This window comes from Cydia pomonella, chromosome 7, assembly GCF_033807575.1.
Source record: "Cydia pomonella isolate Wapato2018A chromosome 7, ilCydPomo1, whole genome shotgun sequence".
Taxonomy (NCBI): domain Eukaryota; kingdom Metazoa; phylum Arthropoda; class Insecta; order Lepidoptera; family Tortricidae; genus Cydia; species Cydia pomonella.
This window is the reverse complement of record NC_084709.1, coordinates 23,210,505-23,231,331: the sequence shown is the minus strand read 5'-3', so window position 1 is coordinate 23,231,331 and position 20,827 is coordinate 23,210,505. Positions and strand designations below refer to the sequence as shown.

Below are 20,827 nucleotides of genomic sequence, written 5' to 3'. Positions count from 1 at the left end.
CTCAAAAACAGCTAAACTGATCATGTCATTGTAATACTGATCAGTTTTCATTTAATGTCTTTCTTAAGCTCTACTTCCACGATTTTTTTCATATTTTTTGGACCTATGGTTCAAAAGTTAGAGGGGGGGGGACACATTTTTTTTTCTTTCGGAGCGATTATCTCCGAATATATTCACTTTATCAAAAAATGTTTGTTGAAGACCCCTATTAGTTTTGAAAGACCTTTCCAACGATACCCCACACTCTAGGGTTGAAGCGAAAAAAAAAATTCACCCCCACTTTACGTGTAGGGGAGGTTACCCAAAAAAAAAAATCTTAGATTTTATTGTACGACTTTGTCGGCTTTATTGATTAATATATCCATGCCAAATTTCAGCTTTCTAGCACTAACGACCACGGAGCAGAGCCTCGGACAGACAGACAGACAGACGGACATGGCAAAACTATAAGGGTTCCGTTTTATGCCATTTGGCTACGGAACCCTAAAAAGGAGTGTTCATTTCTTTCAAAATCCGGCAGACCAGAATGGTGATAAAAAATTAAAGAACCGCCGATAGCCGTTTGTCTTACCCTTCTATCTGTAGTGCAAAAATGGGAGTAACGACTCAAAACTAGTCAAAAATCGATGTAAACCGCTGGGAGTATTTGTATGGTAAAAAGGTAGTACGTGAAGAATATTCTTCGTCATCTGTCACATTAGCCTAGATTCTAAATATTCTACCTCTTGTTTTTTGTCAAAACAACGCGGCCCAAGCATTCTTATATCCTTTATAAATCCCGTGAGAGATCTTTTAGAAGTGCCCAGCAACTAGTGAAAGTTTATACTGTTTTATACATTAAGTATTCAACGAAAAGGTTACTTTTCGCCTGGCAACGAATAGTCAAGTTGACTTATCAATTTGGTTTTTAGTCCGCAAAAGGTGAAATGCTAGTAAGCCCTCCTGTTGAAATACTTGTTTACCTCAAATGTAAGGAAAATAATTCACTAAAGTTCATTCTGAGCAATTCCAAAGAGTGTTATTTCAAAGAGTATGTTTGTTTTTTCCTTAGCACTTCGTCATATTATTTGTTTCTCATTGTTATAGGTAAATTTTAATTGTCTTTGATTTATCTTCCTGTTCGTATAATTGGATAAATTTAAGGCAGTTTTCTCATTAACCGCTGACCGAACACTAATTAAAACTTCACGCAATAGCCTAACCAAACTTTGTCTAAATATTCTCATTGTTATCAAAGTTTACCTCGAAGAAATTCGGACGGAACTAATTATTATAGTCAATAACAATAGTATGGTAACTGCACAAGCCATGGGACATTTAAGAACAAATTTGTAGCATTTGTGACAATTTCCCTGATACATGTAACAATTCTACTCCTTGGCGTGTTAAAAGTTGAATGTCCTATCCGAACAAAAATGTAATTACTTTGGCGCTACAACGCACGCCATTACGCTTTTGTTCTTTTCTTTTTCTTTCTTTTTTGTGTTTTTTTTTAAATTACTACTTTAAAGATACTAAAGGGGGACGAAAATTTGATTATTTTTGCGCTACGACGCACGGTTTAAGAGATACAGCCCTACAAAGGTTTCTGCATGACTAAAAAAAAGATATTATTTAACAAGTACATAAAAAAAACACAAAAAAGACAAAAAAAAAAGATAAAAAAGCATAATGGCACAACAAGCAAATGCTTGTAGGTTTTTTATGGTTTAAGGCCAAGACGTGCCATAATTTGACGTTTAAAAACAAAAGAATGTTGCCGTACAGCCCTAAGTGTGTAAGGCTGTATGAAATTCCTTTACATATCATCTTCCCCCATCGCACCTGATATGTAGTATTTCCGGACCTAATTTGAAGTAAGTCAGGTCAACATTTCATGACAAGTTCGAGAAAAAGTGTTTTTCAGTAAAAAGACGTGTCAACATTGTTAAGATTTATTCTAATGTTAAAAAAAGCGGCCAAGTGCGAGTCGGACTCGCCCATGAAGGGTTCCGTACCATTTATGTCGTATTAAAAAAACTACAACTTACTAGATCTGGTTCAAACCAATTTTCGGTGGAAGTTTGCATGGTAATGTATATCATATATTTTTTTTAGATTTTTCATTCTGTTATTTTAGAAGTAAAGGGGGGGGGACACACTTTTTACCACTTTGGAAGTGTCTCTCGCGCAAACTATTCACTTTAGAAAAAAATGATATTAGAAATCTCAATATCATTTTTAAAGACCTATCCATAGATACCCCACACGTATGGGTTTGATGAAAAAATATTTTTTGAGTTTCAGTTCTAAGTATGGGGAACCCCCAAAATTTATTGTTTTTTTTTTTCTATTTTTGTGTAAACATTATAATGCGGTTCATAGAATACATCTACTTACCAAGTTTGAAGAGTATAGCTTTTATAGTTTCGGAAAAAAGTGGCTGTGACAGAATCGGACAGACAGACGGACATGACGAATCTATAAGGGTTCCGTTTTTTGCCATTTGGCTACGGAACCCTAAAAACAACTAAATCTGATTCTTCAAAATAGGTGTACAAAACAAATACCGTAAAACGTAGATCCACATTGCTACAATATTGCTTGAGAGATTTCGCTTCTTATAAACGTAGTGATCTATTTTTGGAAACAAGGGCCAAATTGAATTAATTATACCCAGTCCTTATTTTAGAGTGCCTTTTCAGAAATATGTTCGTCGTCAAAAAGAACAATGATTAACAATAGCCATCAGCAGTGGATTATTTTCACGTGAAAAGTCTTGAAAATCGCACCGGTTCAAGAGCCGCACGCCGCTCTTTAAAGATAATTGCGGCTCTTCGGAACACTTAAGAGTAAGACGAAAGTGTAGGAGCCGCGCGTTATCATCTTTTCATACAAACGTAGACCTCATTTTCCTCTCTGGATATTAACACATTTATTTATTACTTATTTATTTATTTAAACTTTATTGCACAATATAACAATAAAGTACAAATGGCGAACTTAATGCCTAAAGGCATTCTCTACCAGTCAACCATCAGGCTAAACGGAAACAGTAGTACCTGCAGGCATTAAACAAAAAAAACAGAATAAGTAACTTAATACAAACAAAATAGCGATAAATAATATATACTAACGGTAATAAACTTACATAAATATACTATAATTAAATATACATACATATATATTAATGTATGTACCCAGTGCAAAAAATACTATGACTACGCAGGACAATTAACCAGAGAGCTTGTCGAAAAAGTGCTTGCGTAACATACGCTTAAACGAGAGCTTGGTTTGAGCCTGTCTGATGTTGAGTGGGAGATCATTCCAAAGCCGGATCGCCTGAACGGTAAAGGAGTTAGAGACAAAACCAGAACTATGACAAGGAACAGTAGTGTAAATATGTATGTTCCATCTCAAAACTATTCCGCCAGAGGGCGCCACTTGGTAGTTCGGCAAAGATCCGCCAGAGGGCGCCACTTGGTAGTTCGGCAAAGATCCGTTAGATGGCGCCACTTGGTAGTTCGGCAAAGATCCGTTAGATGGCGCCACTTGGTAGTTCGGCAAAGATCCGTTAGATGGCGCCACTTGGTAGTTCGGCAAAGATCCGTTAGATGGCGCCACTTGGTAGTTCGGCAAAGATCCGTTAGATGGCGCTACTTGGTAGTTGTTCATTGATCCCCGTCAGATGGCGTTACTTTGTACGTGTAAGTAAGTTAGTTATCGATGAATTTAAAAAGTTCGGCAAAGATCCGTTAGATGGCGCCACTAGCCCCCTTCCCGCCGCCTCCCCGCCCTCCCCCGCCCCCTCCCCGCCGCTGCCCCCCTGGCCCCTGCGCCCCTTGGTAGTTGTGCATATATCCTCGCCAGTTGGCGCTACTTTCTATGTTTAAGGTATTTATCTCCCGAGGGAAAACTTCGCTAAAATAGATGGCACCACTTTGTACGTGTACGACAAACAAAAAGTGACGAGGTGGCCTCCAGTGGCGAAGGTCGGATTCGAACCAGCGTCTTTAGCTAACCGGGGCGTCTTTAGCCAGTTAACGTCATGAACCCCTAGGCCACCCCGTCACGGTGAAACTGGTCCTTTATAGGGCTGTATCTCCTAAACCGTGCGTCGTAGCGTAAAAATAATCAAATTTTCGTTCCCCTTTCGGTAATAACAAAAAACACAAAAAAGAAAAAAGACAGAAAAAGAAAAGAAAAAAGCGTAATAGCGTGCGCGTAATAGCGTGCGTGGTAGCGCCAAAATAATTACATTTTTGTTCCCCTTCAATACTCCACGCACTGAATAACCTATCACATTAGGACATGAAACAATCATCATCATCATCATCATCCTATTTTTTTTTATTATTTCATTGCAAGTTTGAGAAAAGCACTATACAAATCTCGGCGGGAAACGGGGTTGCCAGCCGCGTCTCCCTACCCGACCTCGCTACGCTCGGCCGTATATATCTACTTGGCCTGCAACCCTTCGTTTCCCGTCCTCTATAGTAATGTACTATTCAATTGTATGGTGTGAGGGACCATTGTAATCTGTATGAAATGGCAACGCGCTCTGCTCCTCCTCTCTCTGGAGTTGCAGGTGTACATAGGCTACGGAGACTGCTTACCATCAGGCAGGCCGTATGCTTATTTGCCACCGACGTAGTATATATAAAAAAAAATCGTTTTAAAACTTACCCTAGCGAAATCATAAGAATATCTGTATACAGCCTTAAATACGTAGGGGTCGTTGAGTAAGCTCTTGAGGTAGTCGAGTTTCATCTGAAGCTTGTGGACGCTGTCACATTGCAGTTCCGTTAAGCCTGACAAAAGGAAAAATCATTATACAAACAGACTTTTGTCGCTGACTGTACTTTCCTTACGACAGGCAACTAATACCAAAGAAAATTTGAAATAAAGATGGATTGTCAAAGAAAACTTTGTAGTACGGAAGGTGGAGATAAGGAATGGAATCTCCATGTACCAAAAAGTGTCATCAATAAACCTTAAATAGGTGGCGCTACAATACGTAGAATACTTGAAATGAAAATCAAATCATAGACAGCACACTTCACTCCGTCAATAACGCCTAGGTTCTTAGCTACTCTAGCGCTACTCCGGAGAGATTTGGAACTATTATTTATAGCTGACAGCTGGACACTTTTGCATAAGTTCTGCCTATGGAGATTGCGTTCCTTAACTCTACCTTCCATACTTTGTAGCCACAGTAAGTTTACTGCCATCTTTCGACACATGATTAAAACTTTTAGAACGCCATTTGACTTTGATCCTTATCATTTCACTGATATGTGTTAAATTTGTTAAATATCAAAATATGGCGCCATCTTACTGGGCATTGGCTAAAGATTGTGGCACCATAGCTTTGGCCTTTGATCTATTAAATGGCGCCACTTTTTGATATTTCACAAATTAAATACATTTCGACAGCCTAGACAGTGCAGGTGTTATTTTAAACATCAAACTTCTATCAAATTATGACGTTTAATTGCACAGGCTGGGCTACCAAAATCGCTGCTAACTTACCTTGTTCTGACTCTACCAAATAAGCATACCTTTAAGCCACTCCTCTTGCGTGAAGTAGCCCATTTGTTTGGCACCCATTTTGTAAGCGATGACCAGCATCACAACATTCTCCGGGTCCACTCCTATGTCTTCGCAGAATTTCTCCATTCCTTCAGGGCCTACAGACAATCAATGTGGTATGAAAAAACAAGTAGATGTAAAATTACATCTAATATAAAAGGGTCCACTGATTACCAGTTCACCAGACGATATCGGCCTGTCAGTTATTCTTATAGACCGCTAAAATACAGACTGAAATGCGACAAACAGAAAGCTTAACTAACTTTCTTTTTAAAAATTCTACTCGACCGTTTAAGGCATAAGAGTGCCAGAAACTGTGGAAAATTAAGCCCTATAACTTTGAAATAAAGTTTAAAATTAAGTGGGAAATATATTCCCGCTGCCTTATACAGGCTTAAACTGATACTACTGATACAGATCGATTCCCACGCGGTAGCGGTAGCCACGCGGGCACAGCTAGACTAAAATCAAATACCCTTTTAATGATTGGTTCAACTTTTCCCAAAATGGTATTGTATTGTTTCTACATTATTTCTTATATATGGTATTAAATCTTCTAGTCTAATATTTCTAATTTTATATCGCCGTTTTGTGCGACCGAAACTTATCCCGTAGTCCTATAAAACTATGGCCTAGTTGCTACATCTCGTCAAATGGCAACATTAGTCAAACAACCGTGGATTTCTTGTTTGCTGCTGGTTATGGATTTGAATCCCGGTTAGGGCATATATTTGTCAGAAAACAAGATGAAGTTGATCCACCCAAAGCCAAAATAGACATCGGTTAAGCAAAACAGTCTTAAAGAAATATTAAAGAACATTCAAGATTCTAGAGCGCGAGTACACTCTCACTTGGCCAGTTTTTATCTTCTAAAGGCGTCCGCTAGCTGGCGCGGATGCACGAAGCGGGCGCACGCACGCGGGTGCCATTGTAGGTCAAATGCGTCGCACGCGTCCGCGCCAGTTAGCGTTGCTCGTACTATTTTTTTTTAACCCGCTCACCCGCTCCGTGCAACCGCGTCAGCAAGCGGACGCCTTTAGAAGATAAAAACTGGCCAAGTGAGAGTGTACTCGCGCTCTAGAATCTTGAATGTTCTTTAATATTTCTTTAAGACTGTTTTGCTTAACCGATGTCTATTTTGGCTTTGGGTGGATCAACTTCATCTTGTTTTCTGACAAATATATGCCCTAACCGGGATTCAAATCCATAACCAGCAGCAAACAAGAAATCCACGGTTGTTTGACTAATGTTGCCATTTGACGAGATGTAGCAACTAGGCCATAGTTTTATAGGACTACGGGATAAGTTTCGGTCGCACAAAACGGCGATATAAAATTAGAAATATTAGACTAGAAGATTTAATACCATATATAAGAAATAATGTAGAAACAATACAATACCATTTTGGGAAAAGTTGAACCAATCATTAAAAGGGTATTTGATTTTAGTCTAGCTGTGCCCGCGTGGCTACCGCTACCGCGTGGGAATCGATCTGTATCAGTAGTATCAGTTTAAGCCTGTATAAGGCAGCGGGAATATATTTCCCACTTAATTTTAAACTTTATTTCAAAGTTATAGGGCTTAATTTTCCACAGTTTCTGGCACTCTTATGCCTTAAACGGTCGAGTAGAATTTTTAAAAAGAAAGTTAGTTAAGCTTTCTGTTTGTCGCATTTCAGTCTGTATTTTAGCGGTCTATAAGAATAACTGACAGGCCGATATCGTCTGGTGAACTGGTAATCAGTGGACCCTTTTATATTAGATGTAATTTTACATCTACTTGTTTTTTCATACCACATTGATTGTCTGTAGGCCCTGAAGGAATGGAGAAATTCTGCGAAGACATAGGAGTGGACCCGGAGAATGTTGTGATGCTGGTCATCGCTTACAAAATGGGTGCCAAACAAATGGGCTACTTCACGCAAGAGGAGTGGCTTAAAGGTATGCTTATTTGGTAGAGTCAGAACAAGGTAAGTTAGCAGCGATTTTGGTAGCCCAGCCTGTGCAATTAAACGTCATAATTTGATAGAAGTTTGATGTTTAAAATAACACCTGCACTGTCTAGGCTGTCGAAATGTATTTAATTTGTGAAATATCAAAAAGTGGCGCCATTTAATAGATCAAAGGCCAAAGCTATGGTGCCACAATCTTTAGCCAATGCCCAGTAAGATGGCGCCATATTTTGATATTTAACAAATTTAACACATATCAGTGAAATGATAAGGATCAAAGTCAAATGGCGTTCTAAAAGTTTTAATCATGTGTCGAAAGATGGCAGTAAACTTACTGTGGCTACAAAGTATGGAAGGTAGAGTTAAGGAACGCAATCTCCATAGGCAGAACTTATGCAAAAGTGTCCAGCTGTCAGCTATAAATAATAGTTCCAAATCTCTCCGGAGTAGCGCTAGAGTAGCTAAGAACCTAGGCGTTATTGACGGAGTGAAGTGTGCTGTCTATGATTTGATTTTCATTTCAAGTATTCTACGTATTGTAGCGCCACCTATTTAAGGTTTATTGATGACACTTTTTGGTACATGGAGATTCCATTCCTTATCTCCACCTTCCGTACTACAAAGTTTTCTTTGACAATCCATCTTTATTTCAAATTTTCTTTGGTATTAGTTGCCTGTCGTAAGGAAAGTACAGTCAGCGACAAAAGTCTGTTTGTATAATGATTTTTCCTTTTGTCAGGCTTAACGGAACTGCAATGTGACAGCGTCCACAAGCTTCAGATGAAACTCGACTACCTCAAGAGCTTACTCAACGACCCCTACGTATTTAAGGCTGTATACAGATATTCTTATGATTTCGCTAGGGTAAGTTTTAAAACGATTTTTTTTTATATATACTACGTCGGTGGCAAATAAGCATACGGCCTGCCTGATGGTAAGCAGTCTCCGTAGCCTATGTACACCTGCAACTCCAGAGAGAGGAGGAGCAGAGCGCGTTGCCATTTCATACAGATTACAATGGTCCCTCACACCATACAATTGAATAGTACATTACTATAGAGGACGGGAAACGAAGGGTTGCAGGCCAAGTAGATATATACGGCCGAGCGTAGCGAGGTCGGGTAGGGAGACGCGGCTGGCAACCTCGTTTCCCGCCGAGATTTGTATAGTGCTTTTCTCAAACTTGCAATGAAATAATAAAAAAAAATAGGATGATGATGATGATGATGATTGTTTCATGTCCTAATGTGATAGGTTATTCAGTGCGTGGAGTATTGAAGGGGAACAAAAATGTAATTATTTTGGCGCTACCACGCACGCTATTACGCGCACGCTATTACGCTTTTTTCTTTTCTTTTTCTGTCTTTTTTCTTTTTTGTGTTTTTTGTTATTACCGAAAGGGGAACGAAAATTTGATTATTTTTACGCTACGACGCACGGTTTAGGAGATACAGCCCTATAAAGGACCAGTTTCACCGTGACGGGGTGGCCTAGGGGTTCATGACGTTAACTGGCTAAAGACGCCCCGGTTAGCTAAAGACGCTGGTTCGAATCCGACCTTCGCCACTGGAGGCCACCTCGTCACTTTTTGTTTGTCGTACACGTACAAAGTGGTGCCATCTATTTTAGCGAAGTTTTCCCTCGGGAGATAAATACCTTAAACATAGAAAGTAGCGCCAACTGGCGAGGATATATGCACAACTACCAAGGGGCGCAGGGGCCAGGGGGGCAGCGGCGGGGAGGGGGCGGGGGAGGGCGGGGAGGCGGCGGGAAGGGGGCTAGTGGCGCCATCTAACGGATCTTTGCCGAACTTTTTAAATTCATCGATAACTAACTTACTTACACGTACAAAGTAACGCCATCTGACGGGGATCAATGAACAACTACCAAGTAGCGCCATCTAACGGATCTTTGCCGAACTACCAAGTGGCGCCATCTAACGGATCTTTGCCGAACTACCAAGTGGCGCCATCTAACGGATCTTTGCCGAACTACCAAGTGGCGCCATCTAACGGATCTTTGCCGAACTACCAAGTGGCGCCATCTAACGGATCTTTGCCGAACTACCAAGTGGCGCCCTCTGGCGGATCTTTGCCGAACTACCAAGTGGCGCCCTCTGGCGGAATAGTTTTGAGATGGAACATACATATTTACACTACTAGGAACAGTACACATTCACTGCCGGGAACCCACCTGGTGGGCGCTCGTGAACTTTGTTCAGATGCCGGACAACCCGCTGGGCGGGTTGTTTTGTACGCAGCTATAGACCACCGGTTTCTGGGGTAGTGCGCCGTTTTTTGTCTGGCAGTGAATGTGTTAACATTATGTAAAACATTTTGACTGTATTTGTTGTATATCAACGACAGCTACGCCTTTACGTTTGATTTATTTCGAAATTTTCATTATGATAAAAGTTAGGAGCATTTAAAAAGGGTGTAGCAGGATAGCCTAGGAAAAATTGCCCCCAGCGATTTTGGGCCGAAACTGTAATCAAACGATGCCTTTTGGGGAGGTTATACTCTGCACAAAGTTTCATCCCTCTGTTACCCCCTGGGGGTGAAAAAAACCCGATTAACCCCAAAACTGTTTTAATTATTTTTTCCTAAACTATGAAAGTGACGAATTTCAAATTTCGTACAAATATTAATAAGACTAAAAGCTATGTGCTAAAAAAATATTAACCCCCTAACCATTGAAATTCTTGTAAAAAAAACAAAAATAAAAAAAGAATCAACCTGTATATTAAGTTTGGCTCATGGTACCACACCATTTTTTTTTTCAAAAATGAACCAGTTTATATTCTACATGATACAAAAGTTTCATGGACCTACTCCAGAAGGAACATTGCGAAATTAATATGTATTGGCTCTTTGGTGCGTACTATTCATTGAACTCCCACTAAGAGCCTTGCATTATTAATAAACAATGGCTTGCGATCGGACCGCTGCTCGTGCCCGATTTGAAAAAGGTGGGGATAAAGAAGTATGAATCAAACTCATTTGTACATGGATCTCAAGTTTGGCTCATGGTACACACACCATTTTTTTTTTCAATAATGTACCAATTTATATTCTATATTATATAAAAGTTTCATGGACCTACTCCAGAAGGAACATTGCGAAATTAAAATAAACGTACTATTTCGTAGCTACTAATCATTATACTCGTATCATGCTTAATACGCAACGTCTCGGACCCGAAAACAAAATAATTTAAAAAAACCGGCCAAGAGCATGTCGGGCCACGCTCAGTGTAGGGTTCCGTAGTTACTCTTCCGTCACAATAAGCTAAACTGGAGCTTAAAGTATAGTAAATTGTTAACCAAGGGATGAAACGGTACCTTTCACGTGAGTTAAACAAATAGGCAAATTTGCATAATCAGTACCTAATTAAAGTATGTCTTTTTACTATGAAGGGGAAACTTTTTGCGATAACTCAAAAACAGCTAAACTGATCATGTCCGCTATAGTTTTCATTTAATGTCTTTCTTAAGCTCTACTTCCACGATTTTTTTAATTTTTTTTTTGGACCTATGGTTCAAAAGTTAGAGGGGGGGACACATTTTTTTTTCTTTCGGAGCGATTATCTCCGAATATATTCACTTAATCAAAAATTTTTTGTTGAAGACCCCTATTAGTTTTGAAATACCTTTCCAACGATACCCCACACTGTAGGATTGAAGCAAAAAACAAAAATTCACCCCCACTTTACGTGTAGGGGAGGTACCCTCAAAAAAATTAAATTTTTAGATTTTATTGTACGACTTTGTCGGCTTTATTGGTTTATATATCCATGCCAAATTTCAGCATTCTAGCACTAACGATCACGGAGCAAAGCCTCGGACAGACAGACAGACAGACAGGCAGGCGGACATGGCGAAACTATAAGGGTTCCTAGTTGACTACGGAACCCTAAAAATGTTTTTATAAATACAAATGAGTTTGATTCATACTTCTTTATCCCCACCTTTTTCAAATCGGGCACGAGCAGCGCCAGCGGTCCGATCGCAAGCCATTGTTTATTAATAATGCAAGGCTCTTAGTGGGAGTTCAATGAATAGTACGCACCAAAGAGCCAATACATATTAATTTCGCAATGTTCCTTCTCGAGTAGGTCCATGAAACTTTTGTATCATGTAGAATATAAACTGGTTCATTTTTGAAAAAAAAAATGGTGTGGTACCATGAGCCAAACTTGATATACAGGTTGATTCTTTTTTTATTTTTGTTTTTTTTACAAGAATTTCAATGGTTAGGGGGTTAATATTTTTTTAGCACATAGCTTTTAGTCTTATTAATATTTGTACGAAATTTGAAATTCGTCACTTTCATAGTTTAGGAAAAAATAATTAAAACAGTTTTGGGGTTAATCGGGTGTTTTTCACCCCCAGGGGGTAACAGAGGGATGAAACTTTGTGCAGAGTATAACCTCCCCAAAAGGCATCGTTTGATTACAGTTTCGGCCCAAAATCGCTGGGGGCAATTTTTCCTAGGCTATCCTGCTACACCCTTTGAAACCTATTTTTCGGTTCTAATTTTTGCAATAATAAAAAAGTCGAAAAAAGTCAAACCTAGAGGCATAGCCATGGTTAATATACATCAAATTATGTAATCGTAGATTATTAACTAAGGGGGGAAAGTTAATCACATCACCCGTGGTTATTTAGCCGCTCGAACGAAGTGAGCGCCAATAGTTCGAGGGTGGAATGGTTACTTTTATTTAATGGTTGTTTCATTTCAACTATGAGGAAAGTCAAACACAAGAAATGTAGGTTATGACTGGAATTTAGATTTTTTTCCGATTTAAATGTAAATGGCGCCATTAAGTAGGTACATTAAAAAAATTAAAACCATAGACAATCCGATCTTAAATTGGGATGTATCTGAAACTGCCTTAATGTATATCTACGCGTCTTAAAAAAAAGTTAACCTGCATGAATGAATGTAATGATAATATTTTATTAAACATTTATCATCATTTATATTGATTTATTAACGAATATTTGTTTATTTCATACATTTAAATATTTAATACAAGTACATAGTATATTTTTTATTATATTTAATTCACATTTAGTTTCAGTAATATTTGGTCTGAAAATGCGAAAGAGCTTTTAACTGAATAATATGGTATCGGTGGACGGAAATAACATAGAAGCATTCTGCCCGCTCAATTATAGCCCAACATAAAGTACCCTAAGGCGGACAGCGCTTACAAACTACTCGATTGGCAATTTCAGTTCGACCGAGATGACAGTTAGTGACGGATGGCTGAATCGGTTTATTTAAACAACGTTTTTTTTATAATTAAAAATGTCTTCATGTGTCGTGAAGTGGTACAAAAGTTATTCTGCTCATTCCAAGGCCAGGGGAATCACTTTTCACGTGTAAGTAAACAGATAACTTCAGTAGGTACAATTTTAAATAAATATGATGACATCTATTCAATACTACCGTGTTAACCTAAAACGTAACTGCATACGATTTTTTAGATTACAAGAATAATAGGGATGATGTTATGCCAAATGAAGTAGACTATTTTATTAACCAAGCCCATAATAATCAAGCTAGTCTTCTACATTATAAAATAAAATAGTTATTAATATAGGTTTAGTATATTAAGTAATAAGTTACTAATATAATATAATATAATATGGAAATTTAATTCTGAAATAAATGTTTATTTATTTATTAACTTATGTTTGATTTAGATATTTTCTATATTGTAATAAATTCCTTCTTACAGATTTGTATTTTCCTTTTCTCTTTCATGGGACGGAGCTATAAAAAAACTACCTATTTATGTATAATAATTATCTTTCAGTCAAATACTACCGTAGGATAATGTAAATCATTTATAGATTCAGAAAAAGTGGTTCTGGATCACGACCCAGAAATTACCCTGTATAGTTTTGTTTTGTAAATACATTTTGCACTTGTAGTTTATCTCCTAGTTATGTGTGATATATGTAACCTCGTTGTGCATATCACTGATATGACTAATTTTATTACCTAATTGTTTAAATTTCGACAACTTCTTTCCCAAATCATCGTGTTAACATTAGAGATAGATTTTCTAAACAACAAATTCTCCAAAGCCTGTTAATGTATGTGTTAATGGTGTGATGTAGTGGAGGCGGACCTGCGTCGGCTGAATGCCAATTCATGGCAGCAAACCGCGCTGGATCGGGACAGGTGGCGTTCTCTCGTTTCGGAGGCCAAGATTCTTTTTGGATCGCTGAGCCAAAGCAGTTAGTTAGTTAGTTAGTTCTGTTAATGTATGGCTGTAACAATGAGGTCAATAAGCGACCGTATTTTTATTATATCCCAGTAATATAGCCAATTATTTTACGAATAATACAATACACTACAACAATATGCGACCAGGTTAAAAGCGACTAAAAATATTTGCGGCTAACTAAATAGGCTATTGATAATACATGCTACATCTAAATTTGCTACTGTTGTAAAAATCTATTAAACATATATGCGAGTAACAAAATATAAAACCGATATTACACGCTACATCAAAATACGCTATCACGGCGAAACGCGAATAGGTGAAAAGCTACAAGGATTTTTTGATTTCGAGGTATACGACTAACAAACGAAAAATATTAATATTTTTTTGACATTGTGTTCCCCTGTTTCCCGTTGCAGCAACGCCACAGCAGCAAAAACGGCTGCTACGAAGCAGTTTTTTTTGACAGAGTGGGAATGCATTTACGCACGGTGTGTAAGCTCGACGCTCCTTTCCCCTCTCCTGGCGAGAAGGGGGAGAATTTGGCCTTACCCACCAAACCCACTCTGGCGTTTTACGCTCTTCATGAGGGCGCACTGGGATCGATGACATCCTATCACGGCGCCCCTCCGCTGCTACGAAGCACGGTCTGACTGAACTGCAGAACTGAGTGCAGTCATGAACCTTATGTTATCTAATTTATGTAACCCCACGTGACCGCGATACCGCGTTTTAACCGGCCTCGTAGTATAGTCGGTAGTGACATTGCCTACGAATCAGTCTCGTCTTATTTGCGTGTTTATCACAGATGTTATTTTCTGAGTTATGTTTTTTGACAGGACATATGACAAGGGATAGCAGGGCAAAATGGACAAAAAATATTACAGAATGGTCCCCACAAGAGGGCAAAAGGAAGAAAGATGGCCAATTTAAAAGATGGAGAGACGACATCAATAAAATTCGTGAAGTGAATGGCCCAAAAAAGCTATCGACAGGGCGGAATGGAAGAAGCTAGAAGATGCGTATGTGTCAGTGTGTCACAGGACATGCTGGATACTAAGCCGGGAAAACGTGTTTTTGAACAAATATAATTTTTAGAATGAAGAATATCTCTAAGTACAGATAGTAGTAGACAGATTACGTGAAGGTGTGTGTAACGTACAGTGCACACCACAGTAGAATAATGTGTAGCAAGTTTAGTTTCAGCAATAAAGGTTATAATAATAATCTTTATCTACTCGTATCTGTTTTGATTATTGAGCCTTATTGAGCTTACTGTGAGATTAGATCGATTTGTGTAGGTAAGTGTGTCCCATAATATTATTTAAGTTACATTCAAAAATGAATTCAACATTTTAAAACCGGAGGGTAAATTTACGGATTTACATCCCTGTGATTACAGAGGATAAATTCTGAATACCGACGTAAAAGCGACGCGCTCAATAGATATTCCACTTTAAGCATCCCAATACACTCCCACGGTTTGCCTTTGTTCTGTGTCGATCACATTGCAAACTAATGAGGCTTTGTATTTTGGCTGTCCTATATCAAAACCTAGTAAGAGACATTTCTGGAAATCAGTTTTTTGTCTTATTTGGATCCACCTAATAAGTCCCCATCCTATTACAAAGATTTCGACACCTCCTAGTCCAAACCTAGTCAGTAGCATGTCTAGTGACGGTTTACCATTGTGAAACTCAGCAGGAAGTCACATAATATATCCCATATGATATGAAAAACTAATTATTATAAATATAATTGTGTAATTCGACATTGAGAAACTGTATAATTGTGTAATTCGACATTGAGAGACTGTATAATTGTGTAATTCGACATTGAGTGACTGTACAATTGTGTAATTCGACATTGAGAGACTGTATAATTGTGTAATTCGACATTGAGAGACTGTATAATTGTGTAATTCGACATTGAGGGACTGTATAATTGTGTAATTCGACATCGAGAGACTGTATAATTGTGTAATTCGACATTGAGATACTGTATAATTGTGTGATTCGACATTGAGAGACTGTATAATTGTGTGATTCGACATTGAGAGACTGTATAATTGTGTAATTCGACATTGAGAGACGTTATAATTGTGTAATTCGACATTGAGAGACTGTATAATTGTGTAATTCGACATTGAGTGACTGTATAATTGTGTAATTCGACATTGAGAGACTGTAAACGAATATTTTATTGATTCCATGTTTGTAATTGTATGTTGTAATTTTTAGTTATTTTTATTGCTTGTAAAAGTTTGACATGTAAATGTGGCTGTGGCCTATTTGCTGAATAAATGTTTGAATAAGTTATAGTAGTCATACTAGGTTTTGGCGTGGACATCATTCAACTTTACTAACTTTAACTGGGAATTTAAATAAAAGGGATTTTTTTTAGTTGCTAGCAGGTAAAACGAGTTAAGTAAATCTCAACTGTTACCACTGCTAACAACTTGATGGTAACTAATGGGAACAACCCGAAAAGTTTTGAAAGTTGATGAGTGATATACCAGTTCACACTTAATGTAGTACACTTACTAGGTAATAGAGCAGGATGAACATCGGTATTTACTTATTCGAGGTTAGTAAGGTGTATAAAACATATAATAGCGGGAAAATGCTGCTAGCAACCTCGGCACCATTACCTAAGAAGCTAAACTTTTCAGACGTATTTTATTTTTATTTAGTATTAGTTTTATTTATTTGATAAGTTAGTTTATTTTTATGTATGTACCATATAAATTGTTGATTAGGTTTGTTGCAATAAATAAATTTAAATTTGAAATATAATATTTATATTGTAAAATATGGATTGATACATACAATATTTAGTATGAATGTATGAGAATGGGTATTCATGTACAGATTGTTATTTAAATTAAAAATTTAAATTTAAATTGTTATTTAAATTAAAAATTTAAAAAAAAGACGGCTACATTTTATGTTTTTTACTATTTCCTGTAAAATTTGATCTGCAACATTTACTGGGTTTTCATTTAGGACAGCCGATTGTCGAGGGTCCGAAAATTCCGGGCCCCTGTCCCGTCACAAAGGATGTAAAGCTTTTGATACCATTCAAGTACCTGTTTGACAATTGCTCTTAAGCAATGATATAAATAAATCTGGCAGCTTAATAAGACAATCCATTTTTTTTTTTGCTGTCACGTCCGTTGGAGTAGGTAGGACCCTTTTCAGAGCTGACACCACAAATATTTCGACGTGACACTACGGGGTGGCTAGCTAAAATGCCAATCGTTTGCGCAACGACAACGAAACTCTGTCTTTGTATCGCCACAGAAAGCGCTTCGTTGTCGTAGCGTAAACAATTGGCATCTTGGCTAGGCCCTCAGGTTTAGAATGAAGCAAACGCTTAAAGCTAATTGAAGTGTGCGAAAGAGAAAGTTATCACGCACACGAACCTTCATAAGTGTGAAAGAAGCAGTCTACAAATGAAATAAGTTTTTTGCCAAATTTAATTTTTGATACAAACGTTCAATTTGTAATGGTTAATAGTCAATTGCATTTAAGTTTCGAATAACTGCTAACTTACCGTTGGCGATAGTTGTATATGCAGCTGTAATGTTCAGCCAAGGTATGGTTGGACCGGACCGATACAGGGTTATGTGTACGATGCTTGTTTTATATTAAATATTCCTTATTTAATTTAATCGGTATGTTGTATTTTCTTGCTGTGTAACTTTTTCCTATTTAGGTAATAATTTGTTCACTCTATGTTATTTTATATCTTTCGTCTTCATGATCTTCCGTGATTCTTCTCGATTGATGGTCTCATCGAAAGATCAGCGCTGTTTTTCTTCGTTTCTGTTTGCGCTACAGTTATTATTTTTGGTAAATATGTAGTATTCATTTTTTTTTTTTTGTATTTTTTTTTTTAATAAAGAATAATTTCTACATCGATTTCTGCGTATATCCAATATATACAAGCAAAAAATTAAATTAAATGAAATAAATAAAACTTGCACAAGGTGTGTATGGAGAGTGCCTTGCCCTACCCTGCGCCTGATTAGGTAGGTATTTTCGTTGGTGGCGGTCAAGTTGGTCCCCGCCTGCGATACTTACCATAAGCCCCACAATATTCTTGTGGGGCTTGTTTTCCTCTTTTTAGTGTGCAGTCGGGTTTTTGTTTTTTTTATTTTATAATAATTTTTTATTTATTTATAACTTTTTAGTTGTTTTTATTTAACGAAAATTTTGTAGATTATTATGTAAGTACCATTTGAAAGTTCTACGACGACGACCAGATTCATGGTGGTTCCTTGCAGTTTATACCTGACGATCTTAACAAAATCGAGGGATCCTAAAAAAACTATGACACTCCCGTGATCAAGACGAATCTAACGATACCTCATACATCAAAATTCATCAAGCCGTTTAGGCTACAAAGAAACAGACAAACATAAATCCTTACATACATACACTCGAAAAACATTACCCTCCTCGCTTTGGCAGTCGGGTGAAAAACAGACAATATCCGCAATCGTATATTATTTCTGAATTCAATACTTCCAATGACACGTGCCATCATTCCGACTTTGGCAGCACTTTTGATATTTGACTGGCAACCTCGTGTATTGTAGATCTGTGCGGGGCACAGATGATTGATATAGCGATAATATCACAAATGTCACTCTCACTCAGATCAGGTATCGTATGAACCGCTTGTATATTCCCTTTTTAGGGTTCCGAAGTCAACTAGGAACCCTTATAGTTTCGCCATCCGCATATCTGTCTGTCCGTGGCTTTGCTTCGTGATCGTTAGTGCTAGAAAGCTGAAATTCTGGATAGATACATACGTCATACAAGGCGACAGAAATGACTTACACTAGTGCGGGAATGAGCACTTTCCGTGTCTGTGTTGAAAGTTCAAAACTGTATGTACTGTAAAACGTTGTACGATACATGTGCGAATAGGTAATTCGCAACTCGTGTCGATTTAAAACACTCCCTTCGGTCGTGTTTTCATTTATCGCCACTCGTTTCGAATGTTCCATTTTTCGCACTTGTATCGTAATGTACTATTACAATTCACGTGCAGAAAGTAGGGAATTCGCAACGAATGGCTATAAACTAAAACAGGGAGTTTTAAATCCACACGAGTTGTGAATTACCTATTCGCACGTGTATCGTACAACGTTTTACAGTACATACAGTTTTGAACTTTCAACACGCACACGGAAAGTGCTCATTCCCGCACTAGCGTAGTAGCACCATATGTACCTTAACGAAAAATATTAAATTGCGAACATTAAAATAGGTTTGATATCAAATCGAAACGTAATATTTCAACTTCAAATCAATCGTCTCTCCAACGAATTCGCTAACAAGCCACAGAATACACAAACTAAGCAAACTATTAAGTAATTGGCAATTATCTCGTCTATAGTTTCCGATGTATATTTCTGGGGCTCATTATTTGAGTGTAAAGCGTCTCATTACATAATTGATCCCTTTATGCGACCCGCCTAACTACACCCACATCGCAAAGTTACTTTACATTACTATACATTCCCTGACTTCAAAAAACAGTTTACAAATCAGCTGTCTAAATTATAAGTAATCTAGTCATATTTTTTTGTGATAAGACATCTAATAATAATTTTTAAGAAAAGAAACCGACTTCAATGAGGGAGACCTGTGAAAGAAAGATTATTGTTGATTTTGAATTTCATACAATGAAGTTAAAAAATTGTCTTGAAAATTTAATTTGCTTAACAAACACAGCGAAGTGGACAAATCGCCAAACGTAAACAATGCGTCATTGAAGAGTTCCATTCTTTTTTAGGGTTCCGTAGCCAAATGGCAAAAAACGAAACCCTTATAAATGTCATGTCCGTCTGTCTGTCCATTTGTCACAGCCACTTTTTTCCGAAACTATAGCCTTAGAACTGAAACTCAATTTTTTTCTAAACTGAATAGTTTGCGCGAGAGACACTTCCAAAGTGGTAAAATGTGTCCCCCCTGTAACTTCTAAAATAACAGAATGAAAAATCTAAAAAAAATATATGATATACATTACCATGCAAACTTCCACCGAAAATTGTAGTTTTTTTTAATACGTCATAAATGGAACGGAACCCTTCATGGGCGAGTCCGACTCGCACTTGGCCGCTTTTTTATGATACAGTAGGCAAACGAGCAAACGGTTCACCTGATGGTATTCTGATCAGCATCAGCAGTTCCACTTTATCAAATGTCACTTTTTCTAATGTAAATGTTTGATTTGTCGATGAAAATACAAAACTCACTATATGTATGTGTCCACAAGATGGGAGAACCTACTATGCACAACAAAACACGTGACGTTTAAATGTACATGTCTATGGTTCCGATTCAGGCTACAAGATGGCAGACCCTCCAACGCGCACGGTCCCTATTAGCGCGTCTTCTCATCTTGCCTTTTTATTAATGAGGTCGCAAGCGTGCGTCCCGTAATGTGACGAGAAGGGACAGGTTTTAAAAATTCATCAAAAAATTATAGTGATAAATTATACAAAATGATGTATAAGAACATTTTCAGCAAGTATTGTAGATTGTTTAAGTGTCAAAATTACGTTGAAAATAATTCGTGTTTCAGAGAAATTGTCACTTGTATTTAAGTAATTTCTGGAGAAAATTGATTTCGTCTAACTTTCATTTACACTTCTTATAACAAAAATGTAGTTTATTAAAAATGAAGTACAGGATATGTGTAATACAAAATTACCATTTTTAGCAGTCCAAACTTTACGAAATTTAAAAACAAGAGCTTTATAATCAGTGCTTTACGCGCGTTTACTAAACGTCCATAAAAAAAAGTCATTACTAATTAAGTGTGACTGTTTTCAAAAATATGATTTATAATAATGAAAGATAACAAGACGTGCTAATAGAAACCAGTACTTGTTATTTCCAACAGTTAACAAAAAGTGTAAAAATTCATCGACTAAATCTATCAATTTGACATTTTTGCGCCTAAAATCGATAGCGGCCTCTTAATACAAAACAAATTCAGCTCTATTTTTAATGCCATTGAATCAAATTTGATAGCCAATTTTCCTTG

At 37.4% G+C, this 20,827-nt stretch overlaps 2 protein-coding genes across 2 annotated transcripts; one reads left to right on the top strand and one right to left on the bottom strand.

The window, feature by feature from the left end:
* Nucleotides 1-4,492: 4,492 nt before the first annotated feature.
* On the bottom strand, nucleotides 4,493-5,691 carry LOC133520176 (DCN1-like protein 4). The gene is made up of 2 exons (XM_061854547.1): nucleotides 5,541-5,691; nucleotides 4,493-4,790 (listed from the first exon to the last, which is right to left on the bottom strand). The coding sequence occupies exons 1-2, from the start codon at nucleotides 5,656-5,658 to the stop codon at nucleotides 4,615-4,617; spliced, it is 294 nt and encodes a 97-aa protein (XP_061710531.1). The 5' UTR covers nucleotides 5,659-5,691; the 3' UTR covers nucleotides 4,493-4,614.
* Nucleotides 5,692-7,360: 1,669 nt separating this feature from the next.
* LOC133520177 (DCN1-like protein 4) lies at nucleotides 7,361-8,557 on the top strand. The gene is made up of 2 exons (XM_061854548.1): nucleotides 7,361-7,511; nucleotides 8,262-8,557. The coding sequence occupies exons 1-2, from the start codon at nucleotides 7,394-7,396 to the stop codon at nucleotides 8,435-8,437; spliced, it is 294 nt and encodes a 97-aa protein (XP_061710532.1). The 5' UTR covers nucleotides 7,361-7,393; the 3' UTR covers nucleotides 8,438-8,557.
* The last annotated feature ends 12,270 nt before the right edge of the window (nucleotides 8,558-20,827 follow it).

Coding starts and splice junctions, on each gene's coding strand:
- LOC133520176 (XM_061854547.1), bottom strand. CDS start 5,658: ATGGAGAAATTCTGCGAAGACATAGGAGTGGACCCGGAGAATGTTGTG. Junction 4,791..5,540: donor GCAAGAGGAGTGGCTTAAAG/GTATGCTTATTT, acceptor TCCTTTTGTCAG/GCTTAACGGAACTGCAATGT.
- LOC133520177 (XM_061854548.1), top strand. CDS start 7,394: ATGGAGAAATTCTGCGAAGACATAGGAGTGGACCCGGAGAATGTTGTG. Junction 7,512..8,261: donor GCAAGAGGAGTGGCTTAAAG/GTATGCTTATTT, acceptor TCCTTTTGTCAG/GCTTAACGGAACTGCAATGT.